This window comes from Muscardinus avellanarius (genome assembly GCF_963383645.1).
Source record: "Muscardinus avellanarius genome assembly, chromosome: 3".
Classification (NCBI taxonomy): Eukaryota; Metazoa; Chordata; class Mammalia; order Rodentia; family Gliridae; genus Muscardinus; species Muscardinus avellanarius.
Genome location: NC_137788.1, coordinates 116084861 through 116112007, shown reverse-complemented (window position 1 = coordinate 116112007; position 27147 = coordinate 116084861). Strand labels below are relative to the sequence as shown.

The 27147-nt window shown below is 46.6% G+C and overlaps 3 protein-coding genes across 3 annotated transcripts; all 3 read left to right on the top strand.

Annotated features, from left to right (window-relative positions):
• Positions 1-3019: 3019 nt before the first annotated feature.
• Positions 3020-3403, top strand: LOC308260563 (uncharacterized protein; the record flags this gene model as incomplete). The annotated part of the gene is made up of 1 exon (XM_080691950.1): positions 3020-3403. One exon carries the CDS (start codon positions 3020-3022, stop codon positions 3401-3403), a length of 384 nt encoding a protein of 127 aa, XP_080548076.1.
• Positions 3404-13776: 10373 nt separating this feature from the next.
• KPLCE (KPRP N-terminal and LCE C-terminal like protein) lies at positions 13777-14640 on the top strand (the record flags this gene model as incomplete). The annotated part of the gene is made up of 1 exon (XM_080691945.1): positions 13777-14640. The coding sequence occupies one exon, from the start codon at positions 13777-13779 to the stop codon at positions 14638-14640; it is 864 nt and encodes a 287-aa protein (XP_080548071.1).
• Positions 14641-26066: 11426 nt separating this feature from the next.
• On the top strand, positions 26067-26447 carry LOC308260564 (uncharacterized protein; the record flags this gene model as incomplete). Its single annotated transcript, XM_080691951.1, has 1 exon — positions 26067-26447. The coding sequence occupies one exon, from the start codon at positions 26067-26069 to the stop codon at positions 26445-26447; it is 381 nt and encodes a 126-aa protein (XP_080548077.1).
• Positions 26448-27147: the final 700 nt, after the last annotated feature.

The following is a 27147-nucleotide window of genomic DNA, read 5'->3' as shown; positions in this document are numbered from 1 at the left end:
TTGTTTCATAGTTATTTTAATTTAGGTTCTAATTTTTTATCAAATTGATTTCTAACTTTGAACTTGGGGGCTATTATGGAAATTGTCATTTCTGTTCCTAATTTCAATCTAAGTTATATTAGTATCTGATATCTTACTAGGAAGGCTTTCTAATTAATACAAATTTCTTACATTAAAATAGTTTATACCCTCCACCTATAAATAATGATATAATTGTGGCCAACTTTCTAATAATTATAAGTCTTTCCAGCTTTTATTCAATTTGTTTAAACTTAGGAAGAAAGCCTAAATGTAAAGATGATACAGGTTATATTATAGATGGGCTGTTATTTTGAATTTTCCAAGAGTTTACTTTATGATCTAACCCTACATTTTATCAAATCCCTCTTCAGAGATTAGTCATATATTCATTTTTCCTAGATTAATTCACCTTCATTTTTCACATAGCTAGGGCAGTGCTGGGTACAGATTAAAGGCTCAGATATGCTGCTGCTGGTTACAACAGCCGTCCATAGCCAACCTGCCAGTCATAGACACTGGGGACACGTGGCATTGAGCTGAAAGAGAAATGTGGCTGATAGGAAGAAATTCCCATAGATACACTGGCCACAAAAGTATTCCCTTCCCAACAACCCCACCCATGCATGCCAGTGCTCATTTTCTGAGTTGGAAATAGCAGAAGTTACTATAAAAGCAGATAATTTCTGTTTTCATAGAGAGAAAATGCAGGGATTTCGTCATCTCTCTTGCCCTCATTAACAACTTCATATGTGTTAAAACTTGGTCATCATCAGGCATCTGTTTTACATAATAGGTATCTCCCAAAGTACTTTGTGATTACATAGTATATAATACCACTTATATTATATATCATATACTGTATTATATAATATGTTATATTATTGTATGCATATACTATCACATATATAATATACTAATATACAAGATATATAATATATATATGGAAAGAGAAATTAATATTATTTGCTGTATTAGGAGTCAGTTGCCTTTATAACCTTTCTGAAAGTAAGAGAAACTCATTCCACACTTCTTTATGTTTCTTATCTGTTTCAGGTGTTTTGATGGGGAAGGGAAGAATTGTTTTCACAGATGAGAATGATATTTTTCTCATTAAGAGCTCCTTATCATTGAGGAAAAGGACAGTATTTTTTGGATAGTTGTAAGAGGTGTGTGTGTGCATACACACTCCAACACTTGACACAGAGAGATTCTTTTCGGAAGCGGTTCCTGGAGTGGCACAATCTTCGGCTCCCTGACTAGTTTTCATGAGTGATTTAAAAGGGGCAGAATCACACGCACAACGCTCAACACAAACCTCAGACACTTCTACTCAAGAGACCCTTTGAGAGCTACACATCCATTGGTAATCTAGGTAGAAGCAGGCAGATACGCCAACCTTTGAATTCCAGGCTGAACAGCTCTTGGAGGAGAAATCTGAAGGCTAGGGTACCCTGACGGAGGGGCATCTCTCTCCCCAGGTAGCAGTGGGCTCTTGGTCTGGTCTAAGAGTGTGGCGAATACTTTTTCTATGAGACTAGATGAGACCTGGGGTAGACCAGCCACTCAGGATTGACCCACCCAGGGGAGGCACATTGCCTCCAGCTGAAATTCAGCTGCAATGTGTTGGAAGCTCTATTTGATGTGGACTTGGACTCTCTAGTGTCAAAAGCTCTTCCTGAGGGTCAGGAGAGAGGTTGGGAAGGAAGTTACCCAGAGCGGTGGACCCCCTGCTAAAGCCAAAGTCCTGAGCCTGTGCCTTGAGACCCCAGCCTAGAAAAGGGTCTGACTCACAAGAAGTATCCATCTTTCCCAGCACCCCGTCATGCCCCAGACGGGGAGTCTGTGCATTCCCACAACACCTGGTCCACACAGAAAGAATAAAGAAGCCGGGGAATGTCAGGACTAACCCTGCATGCAGTCCACTTACACAACAAGCACGTCCGCTCCTTCCAGAGGCTTGGCTCATCTGATGCCCGGTCCTGGGAGCCTATATAAAAGGCGTCCCTGCTGCTGGCTCCTCATCCGTCTGCCTCCTCTGAGACGCATCCGTGGCTGTGTCTGAGAACAAGGTGAGTGTTTCTATGGGACGCTGGAGGGGCCTCCTAGCAGGATGGAGATGGGGCTAGAGAGAGACTCTGGGAAAGGGAGTAGCGGGGCGTGGAGGAGGAGGAGGAGGAGGAGGAGGAGGAGGAGGAGGAGGAGGAGGAGGAGGAGGGATGACCAAGAACAAGGACATGGTCAGGAGGCATGGTGTGCTCTGGAAAAAGCAGGAACCGACCTGGGAAAGGCTGTCGCTTTGGTCCAAAGGGGAGATGATAAGTGGTTGGGGGTTGCTGCAGCCCTACCAAAGACTGGACTAATGTGGAGGATTATGTATATCCCAAATATATATCGGTATTGATACATTTGAGGTACTAGGGATTGAACCAAGGGGCATTCTACTTCTGAGCTCCACCTCAGTTTTTTTTATTTTTTATTTTTTATTTTGAAATCAGCTTACTAAGTTGTCAAGGGCTTCACTGAGTCGCTGAGGCTGGCCTTGAACCTAGGATCCTCCTGTCTCAGCCTCCTAACTACTGGGATCTTAGGCATGTGCCCCCAGACCTATATATGATATATGTGATTTTTACCTATTTCTGAACTCCATTTCTAAATAGATTCATGTGGGCAGAATTGCAATACTTACCAGATCTTTGCAATGGCCTGAGACATCTATTCCAGTATTTCAAGTGTTGCTCAAAATAAACTAGGTAACTCCTTCACACATGCCAAGAACCATGGAACGTCCTAGAGAGACAGAAAGAAGACACGTTCCTTCTTTCCAAGAGGTTTCTATCGATGCGCCTAGTTGGGAAATCCTTCCCTATATCACCCTGGATTTCCAAATAAGAAAAATTTTAATTTAGATATTGATATCTAAATTAGATATTTATTTTAGATATTGAGTTTCTATATATGTTTCTGTTTTATCATTTAGGTCTATCAAAGCCTCACCAAGATGTCCTGCCAGCAGAGCCAGCAGCAGTGCCAGCCCCCTCCCAAGTGCGCCCCCAAGTGCCCTCCCAAGTGCCCCGCCCCCAAGTGTCCCCCCAAGTGTCCCCCGGTCTCCTCCTGCTGCGGCTCCAGCTCCGGGGGCTGCTGCAGCTCTGGGGGTGGAGGTGGCGGCTGCTGCCTGAGCCACCACCGGCCCCGCAGGTCCCTTCACCGCAGACACCAGAGCTCGGGCTGCTGCAGCAGTGGTGGTGGCGGTGGCTGCTGTGGGAGCAGCGGTGGTGGCAGCAGCTGCTGTAGCAGCGGCGGTGGCGGTGGTGGATGCTGTGGCAGCAGTGGCGGCAGTGGCAGCAGCTGTGGCGGGGGCCAGCAGTCTGGGGGTTGCTGCTGAGCTGGGCTGTGCAGAGCACTGAAGAGCAAGATAGAAGGATTCAAGGGCCAAGCTGGCGCCGCAGCCTGACGTCTCCTGCTGTCCCGCCGCCTCCTCTGGCTCCTCTGCGCCCTGCGTCCTGGCCAGATGAACACACACAGCTGGCTTTGCAGCAGCAGCCACCAGCTCTTGCATCTTGAGGATTTGCTTTCCTTTGGCCTCCTGTCAATACTTGTGTTCTTCATTAGATTGTTAAAGATTCTAAGGCCTGTGCTTTGCCATATTAAATTCATTTTAAAGTCTCAATCTGACTGTTCTGTTGCATTGTGTTTTGTTTCTTGGCACTGGGGATTGAACCCACGGATGTTCTACCTCCGAGCTCCACCCCCAGCCCTTTTTATTTTGTATTTTGAAACAGGATCTTGCTAAGTAGCTGAGGCTAGTCTCCAATGTTCAATCCTCCTGTCTCAGCCTCCCAAGAACTGGGATTACAGGTGTGAGTCACCACTCCAGCGCTGATTGTTTTTGTTTCTTTTTATCTTTTCTTCTTTTACCTATCTCAGTTCTCTTCCTTAGGTAGGAAGACAGATGCAATTTTTATTGGGACTGGAGAATAAAAATACCCTAACCTAATAAATATTAACGAAGTAATTCTTAATATGCTCACACTTTCTAGAAAATATCAACTTCAGTGATTTTGAAGCCAACAAAAAAGAGTCGACTAGAATTCCAGGCAAAATTAACCTTAAGAAAAATCATGATTAGAAAGACAGGTCACTTAAATTGTTGAGACAGAAAATCCTATTTACAGAAACTAAAAGTATATTTGTACAAGCCTTACATTTTTAAGACAATATGACTCCCCCTGTTTTTTAAAAGAATTGCGATTAAGACAGCAGAAGGGCCCCCACATCTATCTGAGAGCTGACTCTCAGAGAATATATTGTATGTGGATACTGTCTGGTTAAAATACTACTGAGCCAGGTATGGTGGCGCATGCCTGCAATCCTAGTACTTGGGAGGCTGAGACAGGAGGATCGCAGGTTCATGCCCAGCTTCAACAACTTATCAAGACCCTCTGAAACTTAGCGAGCCTTTGTTACAAAAACAAATAAATAAACAAATAAATAGATCTGGGGATGTAGCCCAAAGGCAGAATGACCCAGGGTTCAATCCACAGTAACACACACACACACACACACACACACACACACACACACACGTACTTTTGAGACCAGCACAATTATAATTTTTTGTACTGGGGTTCCTGGAAACCGTATTACCTCCGGGCTACACTCCCAGACCTATTTTATACTTTTTAAAATTTGGAAACAGGGTCTCTTAAGCCAGTGTGGCTGGCTTTGAACCTGCGCGATCCTCCTCTCTCCGCCTCCCAAGCGCGGGGATTACAAGCGTGCGCCACCACACTCGGCAGGACAACTGATTTTTGAGAAGGGCACTGAGGAACCAGTGCTTGAGCCCAGGGGCATTCCACCTGTGAGCTACACCCTCACTGAGGAACCAGTGCTTGAGCCCAGGGGCATTCCACCTGTGAGCTACACCCTCACTGAGGAACCAGTGCTTGAGCCCAGGGGCATTCCACCTGTGAGCTACACCCTCAGTCCCCCCCCCCTTTTTTTTTTTACTGAGGTACTGGGGATGGAACCCAGGGACATTCTACCTTTGAGCAATAAACCCACTTCTATCTTTTAGTTTTTATTTTGAAACAGGGTCTCACTGAGTTGCAAAGGGCCTCACTAAGTAGTATCTGAGGCTATCTGTGAACTGCAAACTTCCTGTCTCAGCCTCCCAAATGCTGGGATTACAAACTTGCGCCAACACACCTGGCTTAAATTTTTTTTTTTTTTTTTGTGGTACTGAGGGTGGAACCCAGGGGCTTTCTACCTCCGGGCTATACTCCCAGACCTATTTTATATTTTATTTGGAAACAGAGTCTCACTAAGTTGCTGAGAGCCTCACTAAGTAGCTGAGGCTGACTGCGAGCAAACCTGTGCGATCCTCCTGTCTCAGACTCCCAAGTGCGGGGATTACAAATGTGTGCTACCATGCCCGGCTCCAGCTTGCTTTTTAAATTTGAAACAGAGATTCTTTAGGTTCCTGCAGGTGACGCTAAATTGTTGAGGCTGGCCTTAAACCTGTGATCCTCCTGTTTCAGCCTCCCAATTACTCCTAATAATAGGTATGCCCCACCACATTCAGTCTGAGACAACTTTTTTTTTCTTTTAACAATTTTTTTATTGAACATAAATAGTATACCTTTAAACTATATTTGGTGCCCTCTCCCCCCCACCCCTGTTTTCCCTTCCCCCCTCCCACCAATGGTTGTCCAGGATAACCATGTCTTATTCATAATTTTACACATGTTCAGATGTAGACCCTCATTAATCAAGATCAGCCTTCCTCCTCTCCTATCTTTCCATTCAAAATTTGCTGGTATTTCCCCTCCATTATCTGGAGTCCCACTGGTATCCTCTGTGTTCCCTAGTTTGGGCATATTAGAGGAAACATATGTACCTTCTCCTTCTGTGCTTGGCTGATCTCACTTAACATAATGTTCTCCAGGGCTTTCCATCTTCTTTCAAATGATATAATTTTGCTCTTCTTTATGGCTGAATAGAATTCCATTGTGTGTATTTCCCACAGTTTTCTATCCATTCATCTGTTGATGGAGATCTGGGTTGGTTCCATATTTTGGCTATTACGAATTGTGCTGCTATGAACATAGGTATGCATATGTTGCTGTAGTTCTCTGAATTCAACCCCTTTGGAAAGATACCCAGGAGTGGTAGGGCTGGATCATATGGTGGATCTATTCCCACCTTTCTTAGGAATCTCCATACAGATCTCCATAGTGGCTGAACTAGTTTGCATTCCCACCAACAGTGTAAAAGAGTTCCTCTTTCCCCACATGCTTGCCAGCATTTGTTGTTATTTGATTTCTTTATGCTTGCCACTCTGACTGGGGTTAGATGGAATCTCAGCGTAGTTTTGATTTGCATCTCCCTGATGGCCAGTGATGAAGAACATCTTTTCATGTATCTATTGGCCCTTTGTATCTCTTCTTTTGAGAAGTGTCTATTTAGTTCATTTGCCCATTTCTTGATTGGGTTGTTTGTTTTGCTAGTGTAGAGTCTTTTGAGCTCTTTGTATATTCTGGATATTAGCCCCCTATCAGAATGGCGGTGGTAAAGATCCTTTCCCATTCTGTAGGCTTCCTCTTTAGGTTATTGATAGTTTCCTTTGATGAGAAGAAACTTTTCAGTTTGATGTTATCCCACTTTTTTATTCTTGCTTTAATTTCCTGAGCTTTGGAGGTTTTGTTGAGAAAGTTACTGCCTGTGCCAATATGTTGTAGTGTTGAACCTATGTTCTCCTCTACTAACTGCACAGTCTCAGGTCTAATTTCTAAGTCTTTGATCCATCTCGAGTTGATTCCTGTGTTTGGTGAGATATAGGGGTTTAGATTCATCTTTTTACAAATGGTTAGCCAGTTCTCCCAGCACCACTTGTTGAAAAGGCTGTCTTTTCTCCAGCGTATGTGTTTGGCCCCTTTGTCAAAGATTAATTGACTAAAGATGTGTGGGTTTGTTTCTGTATCTTCTATTCTAATCCACTGGTCAGTATATCTGTTATTGTGCCAGTACCATGCTGTTTTTACTAATATTGCTCTATAGTATAGTTTGAAGTCTGGGATTGTGATGCCTCCTGCATGTTTCTTATTGCTGAGAATTGCTTTGGCTATTCTGGGTCTTTTCTTTCTCCATATAAAGTTCATGATTGATTTTTCTAGGTCTGTGAAGAATGTCACTGGTATTTTAATGGGAATTGCATTGAACCTATACATCAGTTTTGGCAGAATGGCCATTTTGATGGTATTTATTCTGCCTATCCATGAGCACGGGAGATCTTTCCATCTTCCAAGGTCTTCTTCAATTTCTTTCTTTAATGTTTTATAGTTTTTGTTGTAGAGGTCTTTTACATCTTGGGTTAGGTTTATTCCTAGGTATTTTATTGGTTTTGAGGTTATAGTGAATGGAATTGTTTTCTTTGTTTCTTTCATTGTGGATTCGTTGTTGGCATAAAGAAAAGCCACTGATTTCTTTAGGTTGATTTTGTAACCTGTGACTTTGCTGAATTTGTCAATCGGCTCCAGAAGTCTTTTGGTTGAGTTCTTTGGGTCTTCCAGATAAAGGATCATGTCTGCGAATGAGGATAGTTTTACTTCCTCTCTTCCTATGTGGATTCCTTTGATTTCCTTCTCTTGTCTGATTGCTGCAGCAAGAGCTGAGACAACAAGAAACCTATTTCCAGCCACTCAACAGACGGGATGTGAATGCAGTGAAATCGTTCTCTTGTGCTCTCCATTCTCTGGCCTGGTGGCGTGGAGACCTTGGGTACGGAGCTCTGCTGACTTAGGACTCTCTACAGGCAGAAGCGTTGGATATGATAGGTCCAGTCTTGCACAACTGTGTAAGCCTTGTGATCACGCAGGGAGCTCACATGAATTTACTGAAAATACCAAGAGATTTGATTTGGACACCAGAGTGGCTCTCTCAGGCTTTCCAAGAAAGCTGTTGAAATAAACCTGGCTTAGTGGGGCATGGTGGCTCACGCCTGTAATCCTAGGACTTGGGAGGCTGAGAGAGGAGGATCATGGGTTCAAAGCCAGCTTCGGCAACTTAGCGAGATCCTGTTTCAAAATAAAAATATAATAGGGCTGGGGGTGTAGCCCAGAGGTAGAATAAATCTGGGTTTAATCTCCAGTACCAAAAAGTAAATAAAATAAAATAAAATAAACCTGGCTTGTCATCACTGCTCCTATTGTTCTTACACTCCCCACCAGCCAAAGCTACATATTTCTTTTTTTTTTTTTAATGTGTCCAATGCCTCTCGTTTTCCCCATTTAAGAGCGGACTCTGGTGCATACTTGTAATCTGAGCATTCGGGAGGCTGAGACAGGAGGATCGCGATTCATGGACAGCCTCAGTTACTTAGGGGGGCCCTTTGAAACTCAGTGAGACCCTGTTTCAAAATAAAGAATAAAAAATAGGGCTGGAGGTGAAGGTCAGAGGTAGGATGCCCCTGGGTTCTATCCCCAGTACCGCAAACACACACAAAAAGAGTGAACTCTATGCTATACATTGCATGCAATGTACACACTTCAGGAAGCCAATGTCCAGCCATGGAAACAGATGGCTGAAACCCAGGGAGGCCTAATGTGGCTATTTGACATCTTGGAAGGGGGGGCTGAAGGAGTGGAAGGTGTTCATGGGGTTACTCAGAGATCTGGAAGCATCAGGGTAGCACCCTACCTCCCGAGCTCTCCTCTGCAATCCTAGGGCTCGTCATATATCTGTGCTGAGCCAGCATAGTGGTGCACACCTATAATCCCAACATTTGGTAGGCTGAGACAGGAGAATTGCAGTTCGCGGACAGCCTCAGTGACTTAGTGAGGCCCTTTGCAACTCAGTGAGACTCTGTTTCAATATAAAGATTAAGAAAAATAGGGCTGGGGTGTAGCTTGGAGGAAGGAAGCTACTGGGTCCCATCCCCAGTACTCTAAAAAACTATCTATCTATCATCTATCTATCTATCTATCTATCTATCTATCATCTCTACACACACACACACACACACACACACACACACACACACACACGCTCTGCTGTCTCAGGTTGTTGGAAACAAAACAACCCTTCCTGTTCCACCTCATGGAGCCCTGGTTTGACATCCTGAAGAACACTGCTTCAAGCCCTGATCCTGCACTTTCCAAGTCAATGCACTGGGATGGAGAAAGGCTGGGGGGTTAGGGCGCTGGTGGGGCAGGTCGCAGCCTTCTGGAATGCAGTTCACTAGAGTTGAAAGAAGAGCCCTACTCCTCACCCTCCCACCTACTCCCGTCTCTAGATGACCATCTGGATAGTCAGGATTCATGGATGCCGGTGCTGGAAGGAACCTGAGTGATTAATCCACTATACGATTCCTGACTATTCAGCTGGGAACTCCAGAGACAAGCTAACCAGAGGAACTCCAGAGAGTTTTTCAAAACCAGTAGATCTGCCGGGCACGGTGGTGCACGCTTGTAATCCCAGCATTTGGGAGGCTGAGACCAGACGATCGCGGTTCACGGACAGCCTGAACCACTTAGTGAGGCCCTTTGCAACTCAGTGAGAATCTGTTTCAAAAAGGAAAAGATGCCGGGCGTGGTGGCGCACGCTTGTAATCCCCGCGCTTGGGAGGCAGAGACAGGAGGATCGTGCAGGTTCGAAGCCAGCCACACTGGCTTAAGAGACCCTGTTTCCAAATAAAAAAGTATAAAAATAGGTCTGGGAGCATAGCCCGGAGGTAGAAGGGTTTCCAGGAACCCCAGTACCACCAAAAAAAAAAAAAAGGAAAAGACAAAAAAATAGGACTGGGGGTGTAGCCTGGAGGTAGAATGCCCCTAGGTTTCAACCCCAGTACCGCAAAAAAAAAAAAAAAAACCCAAAAAACCCAGTAGATCTTTCTAAGAAGAACAGCCCATTGGAAGGTATTAAACAGCGATTCACGTGGATTTTCATCCCTCCACCCCGGAGATGACTTTTTCTACCTATTATCTTGTGAGTCTAAGGGACGATTATTCCATGAATCCACAACTCAGGGATTCTATGAGCTTGTGTGCAAAGAGATAAATGGGAGGGAGGTTCTGGAAACTCTGAGGATAGCCCTGTGACTCATCCTGGCCATGGCACCAGTCATTTGGCCTCTCCATATCTTGCCTTCCAGGCCTATAGAAACGGGTGGAGCCCAACCCACCCACCTATTTGGGTGAAACATGAGCGCAGTATCTCTCACCTGAGATGTTAGTCCTGTCCAGAGATGTCAAAACCATTAGTGAGAACCTGACTCTGCAGAGCAGGAAGTGAGCCAATCAGAGCTCCTGGAGAGTGCAAAACGCACGAATGGGCCAATGGCAGGATGGCCTCTGTGCAGGTGCATGGAGGAAAATTGGTTTGGGCTGCCCGCTCGAGGTAAAGCATCCCCATTCATGCACTTACTCATGATCCTACAATGATATATAGTGAATGTGCCCCCAGTTACCAGCTCCTGAAAAATATAATCTAGTGGTAATAAATTCAAAGATAGCTCAGATGTGGATGCATACATTTCCCCTTGAAAAATAGACCCCTACGAGGATAGAATGTGCTAGCCAGGAGGAAAAATCTTAGAGAGGAAGAGCAAAGGCCTGGAGAAGGCAGGGCACTGGGACCAGAAGACCACAGGACAGGATAGTGACAGAAGGGGACAAGAGCTCAAGGCTACGTCTTTGTGCCCTGAAAAGTCTCCATCCTATTTTATAGACCCGCCCTAAAATAGCTGGCTTTTTAGGGATTCCTCTTTGCTGTACAGTGAGAGCTCTCCCACCCCATGTGTAATCTGTAGAATTTCTTAATGATTTACCTACTGAGAGACTGAAAAATATAGTTCATAAAACATCATGGACGTTTGTGCCAGAAGCAGCAGGTGGTGGTGGAAAAATAGTAAAATTCGAAGTTTTGGGTACCTGGTTCAAATTCTGCTTCTATCACTTCTAGAACTTGGGCAAATTGTTTTGACTGTGACAATATTGTGAAGACTAAATTTGACAAGACATTCACATGAAGGATCTGACCCCACTAAGAAATTTTTCCTCCCCCCTTCCCTCCACTTGCACAACAATTAAAGCAAGAGGGTGAACAGAGCATAAATGACCTGGACCAGGATCCCTCCTCAGTCATCCCTCCTGAGGAGGTACCAGAGGGCTTTAAGAGGAAGTTATAGGAGGCAGACCAACACCCCTCCTCAGTCATCCCTCCTGAGGGATGAGGGACCAAAGGGCTTTAAGAGGAGGTTATAGGAGGTAGACCAACACCCCTCCTCAGTCATCCCTCCCACGGGATGAGGAACTGGTGGGCTTCACAGAGGAGTTTATGGGGTGTGACTCGCCCATGAAATGATAGGAAGAAGCAGGACACCTTCCAAACCTGGAGCTGAACCTCCCTTCTCGGTTTCTCCAAATTATTTGGGGACAGACCTTTCATACACAGTTTGGAGTGCAGGAGGTTCTATGATCTAGTGGGGCTTTGTATTTTCTTTGTTTCAGAAATATAAGAGCCTAAGAGCTCACGGGTGAAGGGAGGGGAATCAAGGATCTATCTTGAATATATACAGGAGCATCTTTTACCTGAGAGGTCCTGGCTGATCCAAAGGAGGGGCATTTGGCTCAGATTCAAGATGGACTCCTACAAAGGACAGCACAACACCATGCAGTGAGGAGAGTGTGGTCTCTGAAACTAGACAGGGTTGGGTTCCAATGATACTCCATTACCTACTGATAAGGGTGACCTTGGTGAGCCAGTCCTCTGGGACTCAGTTTTCTCTTCTGTAAAATATGGAACTAACATAGCCTACCTCCTGGGGTTGTTTCAAAGATTAAACACAGGTAAGACGGGTAGGAAAGTCTTCAGCGCAGGCTAAGTGCTCAGTAGATACTATCCCTGCCTTCTTTCCACATGTACTGTTCTGGGGAAAGGAGAAGTGGCAGAGGTTCAAGGATGATGCTCTGCCTAGATATAAAAGACAACATACTGTAGAGATAAAGATCACATCTATGAAAGCAGATTGCCTGCACCTGAGTTCTCATTCCCTGACCTACCTGCGTTGAATGAGGAACACCTCCCTTCATCTTTCAGGCTTGGCTTGCATCTGTCCATAAAGGCATCTGCCTCATACGTTGTTTGACACACAGAAATATCCAACTAGACATTAGATTCTACTGTTATTGTTATCACTCAGCGTTTCCTTGGCTGCAAGTCCTTCTACCCGGGGTTCTTAGAAATCTAAGCCTGGGAGGGAGGCCCAGGAAGGTAAAGATGGGGAAGTAGGTCATAAAACAGAGAAGACTGAAGAGATAAAATTTAGATAGAGACCCTGGGATCTGTCATTATCAAATACCCACCATATTTCCCAAGGGACTTAGAATAATCTGGTGGTCCATGGAAAACAACTTTTCTTGATGAGCTTATTGCCATCACCTGCCCAAATTCTTTGTGCCCGGCGTCCTCGGCCAGCATAAGGGACCAAGGAAACCATTAGCTATTAGGCCAGAAAGAGACGATGTAGCATTTGTACAGGTATGAAAAATAGAGAATCCGATTATATCTTGGACAAGTCCTTGAAGAACCAAGTGGCCTAGAAATGGCTTCCTTAGGGACAGATGCCACAGGCATCACGGGTAACTTCTAGGAAAGGAAGATGGGTTGTTTCACAAAAAAAAAAAAAAGGCAGCAAGAATCATTTATCTTGTGTTTGGGAAAATTCAGTGTCAAGCAGAGACATGCCCTGCATCTGAGTGCAGAGCCAGGCGTCCTGGGGAGGAATCTCACCAATGTACCAGCAGCCCTGGCCTCGTGATCGCTGGTAGTTCATTGAGATGCCTCATTAAATTGCCTCATTCCTGCCCTATAAAAAGTCTCCCTGACTGCCAGCTCCTCAGATCCTTGGCTTCTTCCAGTCTTGCTTCTTTCAAGAACGAAGGTGAGTCTTTATACCCAGGCTAGGAACTTGTCGAAGGTCAGAGTCCGGGTAAGGTTGTGGTGGAGGAACGTAGACTGCAGAGGGAGTGAGGAGTAGACGAAAAAGGCAGCCATGAAGGGGGAGGATGGTATGCCCGTGGGAAGCCCGGAGCCTGGGGCAGGTGTGAGCTGGGCTGGGAGTTCAGAGAACTGGATGCCCCATCCTATGCCTCTTTCTGGGTTTGTGTGGTCCTCTCTTGGACCCACTTGCTAATAAGATGATATGATAACCAACAGATCCAAGAAGCAAATGGTAGACACGCAGTCAATGTTGGCCTTGTTCTCTGCTCCCCGTCTGGCTCAGCTTGAAACTCACGTTAGCTCAGGATCTGCCGACATAAATTTGCCTTCTCTGGGTACCTTCCCTGGCTGAGCAGGTGGAACAAGAAACCGCCCTGGGGAGAAGTGGTGGAATGAGCTGGGGAATAGCCATTTTGCAGGGCTAATTCAGAGACTAAAGAAAGAAGTGTGGGATTGAGGAGAGTTGGGTAGAAACGTAGACATCCTTTTTCCAAGCCCTTTTCTTTCTCCCTTGTAAACCGAGTCCCAGAGGTGCATGGTGGTGACTTGTCTGAAGTCACACAGCCAGGTAAAGATATAGGGCTGAGGCTGGAATCCCCGGCTCGGAGTCTATACTCCTGTCTGCTGTTGCTGCTTCGAAGGGCTGATACCTCCAGGTCCCTCTATTCAGTGGGGATGCTACAGGTTTCCCTGGAAGCCTTTCCAGCCCCACAGTTCTGATGAAACCTCTCTTTTCAGATTTGGCAAAACCGCAGCAACATGTGTGACCAGCAGAAGCAGCCTCAATCCTTTCCATCCTGTGTGAAAGGCCTGGGGATGGGGTCTGCGCAAGGTGCTGGCGGTGTTGGCGGTGTTGGCAGTGCTGGTGGTGCTGGCGGTGGTGCCGGCGGTGCCATAGGCCAAACTCAGACTGTCTATGTGACGGGCCCTGCTCCCTGCCAGACCCAAACTTTCGTGAAATGCCCAGCCCCGGTCCCAGTTCAAACCGTGGTGAAATGCCCAGCTCCAGTGCCCGCTCAAACTTATGTGAAATGCGCAGCTCCCTGCCAGACGTATGTGAAATGTCCAGCTCCCTGCCAGACAACATATGTGAAGTGCCCACCTCCCTGCCAGACGTATGTGAAGTGCCCAGCGCCACGCCAGATGACATACGTGAAATGCCCGGCTCCCTGCCAGACGTATGTGAAGTGCCCGCCTCCATGCCAGACGACCTATGTCAAGTGTCCGGCTCCATGCCAGACCCAGACGTATTACGTGCAGTACCCTGCTTCCCAGACCTATTACGCTCAAGGCTCTGCCAGTGGCTCGGCCTCCCAGGGCTATGCCCCAGACCTGTGTTCTGCGCCTTGTTCTACCAGCTACTGCTGCCTGGCTCCCCGGACCTTCGGCGTGAGTCCCCTGAGACGCTGGGTCCAGCATCCCCAGGGCTGCAACACCGGCTCCTCTGGCTGTTGTGAGGATTCCGGGTGCTGCAGCTCTGGGTGCGGCTCCGGGTGCGGCTCTGGGTGCTGCAGCTCGGGAGGCTGCTGCGGCTCCGGAGGATGCTGCTGTCTGGGAATTATCCCCATGAGGTCCCGGGGTCCCGCATGTTGCGACCGTGAGGATGACGACTGCTGCTGTTGAGTGCACCAGGACAGTCCTGCTCCAGAATTCACCGCCCTGCTTCGGCCCCGCCAGCCTTCCTTCCCTGCTATTCCTAGAGATGTAGAACTCCCTCCCAGGTGAACTCTGGGCTTTGCTTCCTCATCAAGGCGGCCTGCCAGAGTTAGCGCAAACCCCACACTTTGGCAAGAATAAAGCTCTGAATGTTACCATGGCGACCCCCTGTCTGTGTCTTTGGTCCACATGCATGCTCTTCCAAAGGAAACCCTTCCGGCTTTTTCTCTCCTCTTCCTATCATTGTTTTCAGTTAGAGGAGAGAATTAAAATGAACATGAGATTTAAAATGAACCATGCGTGGTCTCCCAGCCTGGGGCGCCATGCCTTCTAGAAGGCTGTGGGTAAACTTCTCCATGCAAGTTAGCAGGACTAAGGCTAGAGCTTGGGGCCTGGGGCTGCCTCTTTCCTGCTTTCTGGTTACTTCTGGTAGAGGGTTTGGCCACGAGATCCTCATGGCGTGGATGCTGTAGGTAACCTCCAGGTGTGTCTTCCCAGGTAATGCGGGGATTGTGACGTCAAATCTCAGGATGGTCACCAGGTCATGGCTCTGCCGATGTACAGGTGCTTGAGCCTATGGTAGACGTGGTGGGTGATGTTTTCTCATCAGATAGGCTTACCCAGGAAGGGGCTAGAGCTCCTTTGCTTGGCTGGCTCTGGAGGGTTTGGGGTAGACGTTTATAAGAGACTTTTTATGTTTTGGCACCGGGGATGGAACCCAGGGGCATTCTGCCTTTGAACCACACCCCCCCCCCCCCAGCCCTTTTCCTTTTTTATTTTGAAACAAGGTTTTGCTAAGTTGTTGAGATTGGCCTCAAGTCTGAGAACCTCCTATCTCAGCCTCCCAAGTCTAGGGATTACAGGCATGTGCCATTGTGCTTGACTCTAAGAGCCTTAGAAATACGTACAGTCACAGCCTTGGAAACTTAGCAAGACCCTATTTCAAAATAAAAATAAGCCAGGCATGGTAGCACATGCCTGTAATCCAAGTACTTGGGAGGCTGAGACAGGAGGATCGCAGGTTCAAGAGCAGCCCCAACAACTTATCAAGACCTTGTTTTGAACATAAAAAATAATAAAAAAAGGGGGGTTGGGATATAGCCTGGAGTTGAATGCCCCTGGGTTCAATTTCCAGTAAAACAATAAGATAAAATAATATAAAGCACACACCTTTAAAAATGGGCAAAAAGATAACTACTGTTCAGAACAATCCCACAAGATCTGCGGCACAGGGGAATATATTTGGTGAATGTGTGGATGAGTACATGGGCGAGAACAAGGAATAGCGTGTCTCGAAATGATTCACCCTGCAGAGTTATCCTAGGGGAGTCCGCCGCCTCTAAACACCTAAAGACTTGTGACACCTCAAGTCATACTCTAGTCCCCATCCCAGCCCCCCAGACCTGCGATGCAGCCGCTGGACGCCCCCTCTGAGTTGGAGCCGCCATGTCGGGGACCTGTGTTCTTCCTGCACCCCCAAGTGCTCCTCCGTGTAGGAGACCAAAGTGCGGTCTATTCCGCGATTATCACAAACACGTGACACTTTTGTAGACAGATCTCCCGAGAGGTTTATAAGTAGCATGACCCACATACGGATTTCACCCCTGCAGAAGTTGATTGGTCAAATTCAAAGTCACGCCGGGCGTGGCGGCGCACGCCTGTCATCCCAGGCCAGCCTCAGCAACTTGTGAGGCCTTTCACGACTTAGTGAGACCCTGTTTCAAGAGAATAGAGCTGGGGGTGTAGCTCGGAGGTAGAATGCCTCTGGGTTCAATCCCCAGACCCGCAAAATAAAAATTAAAAAAAAAAATACCCAGTTTGAATTGTGTCTGTCTTGACCATTGTCTACATACTGTTCATTCACAAACCTTGCAGAGCTAATTAATTCCTAAGGTGCTCTGTGGTCTAGACTTTGCAGAGAATGACATTTGAAAAGCCCAGTTCAGTACTTTTTTTTTTTGATAATACTGGGGATTGAATCCAGAGGCATTCTACTTCTGTGTTCTCCCAGCCCCATTTTACTTTTTAGATTTTATTTGAGGTACTGAGAATAAAACCCAGGGGCATTCTACCACTGAGCTACAGCCCGTTTTTTTATTCTTTATTTTGAAACAGGGTCTCACTGAGTTGCAAAGGGCCTCACTAAGTAGCTGAAGCTGTCTGCCAACCGGGATCCTCCTGTCTCAGCCTCCCGAATGCTGGGATTACAAGTGTGCGCCACCACGCCTGGCCTGGAACATCGATTTTGCTTAAGTTACCATTTATGCTATTTGAGAGTTTTTTTTAATAGGAGAGAGAGAGAGAGAGAGAGAGAGAGAGAGAGAGAGAGAGAGAGAGAGAGAGAGAGAGATATCGAGAGATCATTTGGATAATCTGATAAAAATAGAAGGATGTATCTGTGGTCAAACAGTGGAGAGGTCCCAGCACTCCATGGCGGGCAGATCTTACTTGGTTGGGGAGCACAGCAGAAAAGACATTCCTGGGAAAGTTGAGTCAGAGTCAATTACAGAGCGCTGAGGGAGGCAGGGAGGCTTCTCCATGCAGAGGCCAGAGTACCCCGGGGCTGTGTGAGCACAGGGAGCCCAGCGAGTGTGAAGGCTGACGGGCAGAAGGGAAGATCTCAGCAGGGCTGGTGATGCTGTCCAGGACAGTGTCATGCTAGCGGAGGCGTCTGAGCAGCCGCTGAGAGGTTCCAGGCAGCCAGGTGGTACTAAGCCACTGTGCCCTTTAAGGATTATTTATTTCTCTCTCCGCAGAAAGAAATGCATATTTAGAGCATATAAAGGATAATCTAAAGGATTTCCCCCCAAGAATATTAGTTTATGGGGTTCTTTCCTAGCCTTGCCACGTGTAAATCCCCACCTTCGGGTCCAGTTGGCACATCTGTAGAATGACGGCCTGGGCCACATCATGAAGCAGGTGCCCTCAGGTGCCAACATGAAGTGACCTTTGTCTTCAAGGACAGGGCCTTTCGTTGCATGTTGCTCACTTAGTATTTCTAAAACCGGTGGGTAAGAAATGTGGCCTTGGGAATATTCAATTTCAGGACATTTGTAGGTTAATCAGAGGTTCTGCCTTAACCTGCTTTTCATAAATTAAAAAAAAAAAAAAAAAGCAACTTGAGCCGGGCGTGGTGGCGCACGCTTGTAATCCCCGCGCTTGGGAGGCGAAGACAGGAGGATGGCGCAGGTTCGAAGCCAGCCATGCTGGCTTATGAGACCCTCTGTTTCTAAATAAAATATAAACATAGGTCTGGGAGTGTAGCCCGGAGGTAGAAGGGCTTCCAGGAACCCCAGTACCCCAAAACAAAAACAAAAACAAAAATAAAACAAAAACACAAAACAACTTGGTAGCATTTCTTATGTGAAATAATCTAGATTTTCTGACTCCTGGTTCCTCTTTGATGTGTCTTAGAGAATTAACTGTGGGTGATACCGAAAAAATGGCAAGCCCAGGATATGGGACCAAAGCCCTGGGACACTGGGGAGAGTTCCCTCTGTCAGGCGTGGGCACTGTTCTGTGGGATGTCAAGTGAGTCTGCTCCCCACAAGTTCTTTGGAGCAGGAAAGTCTGCCAAGGAGAATTCTAAGCTCCTCCTTCCCTAGGTAGGATAGATTGATGACATCTTATCTTCTTGAAAAATGCTCCTGCAACAATTCTGACATGTGCCGGGCGTGGTGGCGCACGCCTGTAATCCCAGCATTCGGGAGACTGAGACTGGAGGATTGCGGTTCACGGACAGCCTCAACTTAGTGAGATCCTGTTTCAAAATAAAGAATAAAAAAATAGGGCAGGAGGTGCAGCTCAGAGGTCGAATGCCCCAGACCTGCAAAAAAAAAAAAAAAAAAAAAATTCTGACATGTAAGCCTAATACACACATACACATTTATTTCTATGAATCATCCAATAAATATATAGTAATATACACCTATAGTTTTACATTTTACGCACACTACTTATAAATATATAGCAATATTACTAAATGCCCATAAGAAAAATTACTCAAATCTATTTATTCTTGAAACCTAAAGGGAAAGACAGTGAAGATTCTTCTTTATTTGTTGAGGGCCCACTACGAACTGGACACTGTGTTAATCAATTTGCATTATGGAAATATAGCACTTGAAATTGCAAATGAATGTTTGTCTTTCAACTTTTTTAACGTCTGTTATTATCCCACCTGTGCAACAAATTCATTTTTCTGTGGGGGAGGTATTGGAGATGGAACCCAGGGGTATTTTACCTCTGAATTATACCTCCGGCCCAATTTTTTTGTGTGTGTTTTGAAAGAAGGTTCTCACTAAATCTCTGAGAGCCTCACTAGATTGCTGAGGCTGCCCGTGAACCTACATTCACGCCAGAAATTCCGAGATAAATTTCTGTCTCAGTCTCCCAAGTACTGGGATTGCAGGTGTGCGACATCATGCCTGGCTTCCAAATTCCTTTAGTCACGCTGAATGGGCCTCAGTTTCTTCCTCTGTAACATGGGTAAGTTGGGGTAGACAGTCACTCAAAGCCTTTCCTAACTCTCGGAGTTTGCAATTCAGTTTTCGAATCTTGCTCAGAGTTCCGATGGAATGTCTGCCTGAGATACTGGAGGAAGAGTAGAGGTTTGACGGGTTTGAGGAGCACAGAGGGTGGGCATCTAGACCCCAGCTGTGTCTTGGAGTCAGGGCTCCTCGGCAGGGAGGGAGAATTTGGGCCAGGGCCTGAGACAGAAGCCGGTGGGGGAGGTATTATGATCAGATATCAGTCCTTGTCATTCCTGTCAGCATCTCCACCCAGTTTCTGGGAGCCAATGACCTGATTAGCACGTCTGCTGAGTGAGACAGATGGGTGTTGGGGTGGGCTGGGCCACAGGAGGGGGTGGAATAGTATGTACAGTGCAGGGGTTGAGAGAGGCGGGCGGTGAGTAATGTCCTCAGGGATCCTCGTGGCCAGTGCATGTTTGTCCACGTGGAGGGTCAGCGGGGAGACCTGTTCATCTTAACCTTCTAGCCTGGGTAATACATGAGGCGGGAGTTCAGTCTTATTTCTTTTGAGGTCTCCAGGGTTGAGGACAGGGTGCCATTCAATATATTCTTGTTGATGGAAGGAAGGAAACTTCTCTGTTTCTATGTCTATATTATGGGGATTTGTTTTTTTTATTTTTATTTTTTGTATTGTGTGAATCCATTCTGATTATCTGGGAGACACCAGAGACAATGCATGGGACAGTATCTTGGAATTCTTCAGACAGGAAGGTGTCAAGCTAAATACTATCTACAATGCAAAGCATCCATACACCTGTTCTCAGACCACCCTGACTCAGAAAGGGCTCTGCCCCCACTCTTTTTTTTTTTCTTGGTGGTACTGGGGTTTCTGGAAACCCTTCTACCTCCAGGCTACATTCCCAGACCTATTTTTATACTTTTTTTATTTGGAAACAGGGTCTCTTAAACCAGCGCGGCTGGCTTTGAACCTGCCCGATCCTCCTGTCTCCACCTCCCAAGTGCAGGGATTACAAGCGTGCGCCACCACGCCGCCTGGCTCTGCCCCCACTCTTAATTCCCTACTTCTTGTTCTTTCCTGGACTGTTTTGCTATTGAACACAGTCATTTGTTAGTTGCTTTGATTTTCTTGATGACATGGACACAATTAAAAGGACTCTCATATGTCTTAATCCCCACCTGTATACCCCATGCCAAGAGCGATGTCTAGCACATAACAGTCAATACATATACATCAGAAGAATGCAACTCATGCATTGTGTGTGGGGTTGGGGGTTAGGATTTTTGTCCTTATTTCATAGCTAAGTGTAGTGATCTTTCTAAGGGGGAAATAACTCGCCCTACAACTTGCCAAAGGTCATGTAAGAGCAACTCTGATTGGCTCCCAGCCTTACTCCAGAGCTCAGTTCTTAACCAGTCTGTGATCTGTTTCCCCAAGAGCCTGAATTTGCACCCAGGGAGGACCCTCTGCTTCCCACCAAAGAGACAGAGGATCGTGCCTTCAACCTCTTTGCATTCTGCTTTTTTTTTTTTTCACTCTGGGTTTCCTCTTAAATACCACTGGTCATGATAACTAAGAACTGCAAGGTAAAATCGAGTTTACATGCTTTTTTTTACATGCTTTTATTTTTGTGGTCCTGGGGATGGAACCCAGGGGCTTTTCTACCTCCAGGTTACACTCACAGACCTATTTTGTATTTTATTTGGAAACAGGGTCTCACTAAGTTGCTGAGAGCCTCACTAAGTAGCTGAGGCTGTCCTCGAACCTGCGCGATCCTCCTGTCTCAGCCTCCCAAATACTGATATTACAAGTGTGCACCATCATGCTAAGCTATATGCTCTTTTTGAATTACAAAACAACTTTAAATCCAGTATTTTATTTTAAAAAGCCAGTCATAGCTGGGTGCAGTGGTGTATGCCTATAATCCTAGTACTTGGGAGGCTGAGACAGGAGGAGGGCAGCTAGGGATGTAGCTCCGAGGTACATCCCTAGGTAGCCCCTGGGTTCAACCCCCAGGGCCACAAATTAAATTAAATGAAACCCAAAAAGTGGCTGTATGCAAGAGTAAAGAAAATATTAATGTCGTGACAGCTCTATGGCAACAGATGAGGAAACCAAGATTGTGAGTAGTTGAATGAACTGGTCCAGGTGACTGATGTGTGGTGGAGCAGGAGCCAGGACAGGACCACACACACACACACACACACACACACACACACACACACATGCACACACACACACATGCACGCATGCACGTACACACATGCACATACGCAATACACACATATACGCCACACACACATGCAATATACACATGCATACACACATACACACATACGCATACACACATACACACATACACACATATAACCACACACATGCAACACACATGCATATACACATACACACATGCACACACACGCACATACACACGCGCACATATGCACATACACACATACACACATACACACATATACACCACACACATGCAACACACATGCATATACACATACACACATGCAATGCACACACACATACACACATACGCATACACACACGCACACATGCACACACACATACACAAATACACACACACACACCATTCTCATCTCCATCGTGGCCACGTGGTTCCCTCTTCTCTTTTTCCTCATCCTTCTATTCTCTGTCCGCTTTCATCCTCATGTCCCTCTGTTCATACAGCAAAAGCTCTTCTGAATAAGCCGGTTCCATCAAGACAGACCTCTAAAAGCATGGCTTCCATCATGCCCATGCGTAGGGCCTTACAGCCCGAGAACACCCCAAGGATGCTCTGGAAAGCCCAGGCAGGGTGGAGTGTGGCTTTACATGTCAGGAGCTGTCCCTCCTTCACTTATGAGCTCTTGTCGCTGTCCCTCCTTCACTTATGAGCTCTTGTCCTCCGTTGTCATCCCCTCGTGCGTGGCTTATTCCTTCTCTAAGTAAACACACATCCATGGACCACATGCTCTATACTCCCTACCGGGAGGAGAAAATACCAAGTTGAAGAAGGTGTGAGCAGGGCGTGGTGGCACACACTTGTAATCCCAGCATTCCGGAGGCTGAGACAGGAGGATCGCGGTTCGTGGACAGCCTCGGCTGCTTAGTGAGACCCTCTGAAACTCAATGAGACCCTGTTTCAAAATAAAGAATAAAAAATAGGGCTGGGGGAGTAGCTTGAAGGTAGAATGCCTCTGGGTTCAAATAAAATACCGGATTTAAAGTTGCTTTGTAATTCAGAAAGAGCATTCAAACTTGATTTTACCTTGCAGTTCTTAGTACCTTAGAAAAAAAGAAGTGAAAAGACAAGACTAAGGACTTTAATTTTTTTATTGGTGCATTGTAATCATATATCATATTGGGATGCAAGATGGTAGAGACATACATGCGCACATCATCCATTTAGCCCTTACCCAATTCCCACCCCCTCCCTCCCCCTCCCTCCTTCTCATGTTTGGCTTAGTACATTGATATGTTTGTTAAAATACATCACGTACTTTAGAGAATTTCCCTTTTCCCCCTCCCATCCCCTCAGTTAGGTCGCCTTATTTGCTCATCTAGAATCTCCTTCTAGAGTTCCTCCCATGACCCATTTTCTCCCTAGCTCTCACATACCTAAGGGACTTTAAAAATGTGGAGAGAAAACTGTGGAGTAGTGGGAAGGGATGGAGAGGGGACTAGGGAGGGGTTGAGGGAAGACTGGAGCTCAGTAAGGAGAGCCCTCAAAAGACTAGGAGTGGAACCACCTATGACCCAGCTATACTGCTCCTCGGTATGTTTCCAAAAGAATTAAAATCAGAATTCCATAGTGATACACGTATATCCATGTTTCTAACAGCGCAATTCACAATGTCCACATTATGGAATCAACCTATCAACAAATAAATGCATAACAAAAACGTGGTGTAGACACACAGCGGAAGTCTACACCAGCCATGGAGAAGAACATAAGTACGTAATTTTCAGGAAAATGGATGGAACTAGAGACTATTATGCTGAAATCAGCCAGTTTTAGAAAGTCAAGGGTGGCAGTGTTCTAATATATACAGAAGCTAGACAGAAAATAGGAAACTTAAGGAAATTTAAATAATGCAGAAATGGGTCTGTAGAGTAGGGGGAGGGGATTAGAGGAGGAAATTAGGGGAAAAGGATAGGAGAAAAACTGTTCAAATAATATTATGGCAATATGTATACTATGTATGGAGAGGGAAGAGGAGCGAGTGGGTAGGATGTGGATGGAAACATCCTAAGAGCTAAGTGCGCATTTTTTTTTATCACATTGAAGCTCACTATGGTGTATAATATAATACACGAATTTTAAAAAAACAAAACACCCTACATTATTATTATTATTATTATTATTATTATTATTGTTATTATTATTATTATGCTGGGGATTGAACCCAGGGGCATTCTACACTCCCAGCCTGATTTGTTTTTTATTCTTTATTTGGAAACAGGGTCTCACTAAGCTGCGGAAAGCCTCACAAAGTAGCTGAAGCTGGCTTCGAACCCCGATCCTCCTGTCTCAGCCTCCCAAGTACTGGGATTACAAGCGTGCGCCATGATGCCGGCCTCTGACTACTGTACAATGATCCCACTAAATTTAGTGATAACATTGTACAACCATGTAACCCATGTTTGCTCGTAGTTGGTGCCAAATAAATGTCCATTTAAAAAACTCCCCAAACAGGGCGTGGGAGTTTTTAAAATTCTAGCATTTGGGAGGCTGAGACAGGAAGATTGAGGTTTGCAGATGGCCTCAGCTACTGAGTAAGGCCCTTTGCAACTCAGTGAGACTCTGTTTGAAAATAAAGAATAAGAAATAGAACTGGAGATGTAGCTCGGAGGTACAATGGCCCTGGGTTTTATCCTCAGTACTGAAAAAAAAAAATCCCACCTATGTCTTATATCTCTATAAACACCTATCTAAAGATGTTCAGAAGGTCAATAATGCAGCTCTGATAATCCTCGTGTACTTTCAGACTCTGTCTTCACCCATGAAGCAAAAGCCTATTAGAACCTCCAGTTTCAAAATAATATCTGCCTTTCCCCGAATGCCTTCAGGCCTCAAGTGCCCTCTCCCTTGTGATGTCCAAACCTCCCTCCCCATGCTCCTCGCCCATCAGGGCCATCCAGCCACCCCAGGCCTCAGCCTCTATGTCCCCGGGGATTCCTCTGTGACACACTCAGACAGCTGCTCTGGTTCCCATGTAGCTCCGCTCTCAGATCATCTCTCCCTCTGGAATCAATATCCAGTATTAATAGAAATGGCGCTCCATCTCCCTGGGATTCTGAAATCCAGGAGGCTGGTATGTTAGGGCCTGAGTCTCTGCCTTGGTGATTTGATCATCAGTCTACCTCTTTGCTGAGGTGGAAAATTCTTCCAAAGTTCACAATACCAAATACTGTATGAAGCACATGGAAACCAGAGGTCATGAAAAAAAAATCCTTGCCGGGCGCAGTGGCGCACGCTTGTAATCCCTGCGCTCGGGAGGCTGAGACAGGAGGATCGCATGGGTTCGAAGCCAGCCTCAGCTACTTAGTGAGGCTTTCAGCAACTTAGTGAGACCCTGTTTCCAAATAAAATATAAAAAAGGTCTGGGAGTATAGCCCGGAGGTAGAAAGCCTCTGGGTTCCACCCCCAGTACCACACACACACACACACACACAAAAAAAAAAAAAAAAAAAAAAAATCCTAGCTTTAAATAGCTCAGAGACTAGACAGGTTGAAAGACTGAAAGACGTAGATGGGGAGATCTTCAAGGGACTTAGGCACATAAACTTATGAATCACTGCACCCAATCACGCTCTTAGATTAGAAGGTTCTCTGTGAGCAACGTGTATTATCTTCGTGTCCTTGATATCTGGTCAAATTACGGGCCCAAGATAGCTAATACATAACTATTGAATTCACGAGTGGTGAATGCACGGGAGTGGAATGGCTGGTAAGCATCCGAGCAATCCTTGGCTTCTGGGATTCCTCCTGTTCCCGCCCAGGAAGATCCCAGAGCCCCAGGGCTGGGCGGGTGAGAAGAGTCACCCCAAAGCTAAGGTATGAAAGTGACATTTGTGCATTCACAGGCTGTGCCTCACTCCCAGGAGGACGAAGGCGGCTGGATAAAAGGGCTCCTGCGCTGGGCCCTTCAGTCCTCACCTCGTCAGTGGCGCCCTGACTCCTCTTGACCAGGTGAGTGATCCCGGGGCTGAGGGCAGCTGGGCTGCATGAGGGAGGCAGAGGGAGGTGGGAGGAGGACAGAGGCCCCTGGGGAGGAGGGAGCCAGCACTAGGGAACTTCAACCCGCTGTTGATGGAAGCCTGGGCTTGTCTTTGTGGAATCCTGTTAGTAACATCATCCTCCCCTGACTTTCTGGGTCTGCTAGGAGAGAAGCAGGATCAAGGCTGGATGTCTAGCTCAGAGTGGGTCAGTGGTAGAGGACTTGTACTGTGAGCTCTGAGGAAGGAAAATACCGATAGGAGTTCAACTGCCCAGTCTGGGCCTTCAATATTTTCCCCTCTAATCTTCTTCTAATAAATGTTGTCTAAGACAATGACTTCCCACCTGCTGTAACATAACATTTATTGTTCAGTCCACTAAAGGAAGATTTCTGAGTCTGGGGCTAACCATGTTCCAGATCTTGGGAAGTCTAATATGGGGCTGATATTAGAGCCCACGTAGGAAGATGGACATTGCTCATCGAGGCAGGGGGGAAATGTAAGAGAGAGCTTTGATTTTATACCAGTTTCCAAATTCCAGGCATAGATCTCATTCCTAAAGCATGTCTCTTTGGAATAAGGACACAGGGAGCCCAGAGGAGGCACCTGCCTGACCCTTGCACTCATGGCTGTTCAAATCTCTCCTTAGGTCTCCTGACGTCCTCTCCAAAATGTCCTGCCAGCAGAGCCAGCAGCAGTGCCAGCCCCCTCCCAAGTGCACCCCCAAGTGCCCTCCCAAGTGCCCCGCCCCCAAGTGTCCCCCCAAGTGTCCCCCGGTCTCCTCCTGCTGCGGCTCCAGCTCCGGGGGCTGCTGCAGCTCTGGGGGTGGAGGTGGCGGCTGCTGCCTGAGCCACCACCGGCCCCGCAGGTCCCTTCGCCGCAGACACCAGAGCTCGGGCTGCTGCAGCAGTGGTGGTGGCGGCGGCTGCTGTGGGAGCAGCGGTGGCGATGGTGGATGCTGCGGCAGCAGTGGAGGAAGCAGTGGCTGCTGTGGTGGCAGCGGTGGCGGCAGCAGCTGTGGCGGGGGCCAGCAGTCTGGGGGCTGCTGTTGAGCTGGGCCCTGAAGACCTTGGATGCTCAGCGCTGCAGGAACCAAGTGCTCAAGCCCTGCCCAGCCTCAGGGCTCCTCCCTCCTTCCCTGCTCCCTCTGTCCTGGGCTCTGAGAGGTTGACATCCTCCTGGGGAAGGTTCTGAGCCCAGATGTCCAGGCCCCTTGTCTTCTGTGACACAATCAATAAAGTCCCTCCTTCAAGCCTCACCAGCCTCTCTCTGGTTTTTCTCTCTCCTCCCACAGGCCAGTGCGGGCACCGGGGCTCAGTGCTGCTTTGTTTGGGAAAGAAGGTGGCACTGGACTGTGGGCAGGAGCCCGCGCTGGCTCTTTGCAGCACACAGAGAGGCCGGGCTGTCCTGCCAGTTGGCAGTGAGAATATCATTGTCTTCTTGGTAGATATGAATTTTCCCTATTTTCTCAATTATACTATTACTCCAGTATACTCTTCTTATAATAACCATGACCATAGTAGTTCTAACAGTCCAGATGAAGGGCAAATGCAGAAACCACCATCGCTCCTCACAACAGTAAAATATCAGGACAAACCAAATGCCCAGGAGGCAAAAGGCAGCCGTACACTCAACGGCCCATGAATCAACCTACAGAATATACCGCAAATACAATACAATACAATACAATACAATACAATACAATACAATACAATACAGTACAATACAGTACAATACAACTACATCAAAAAT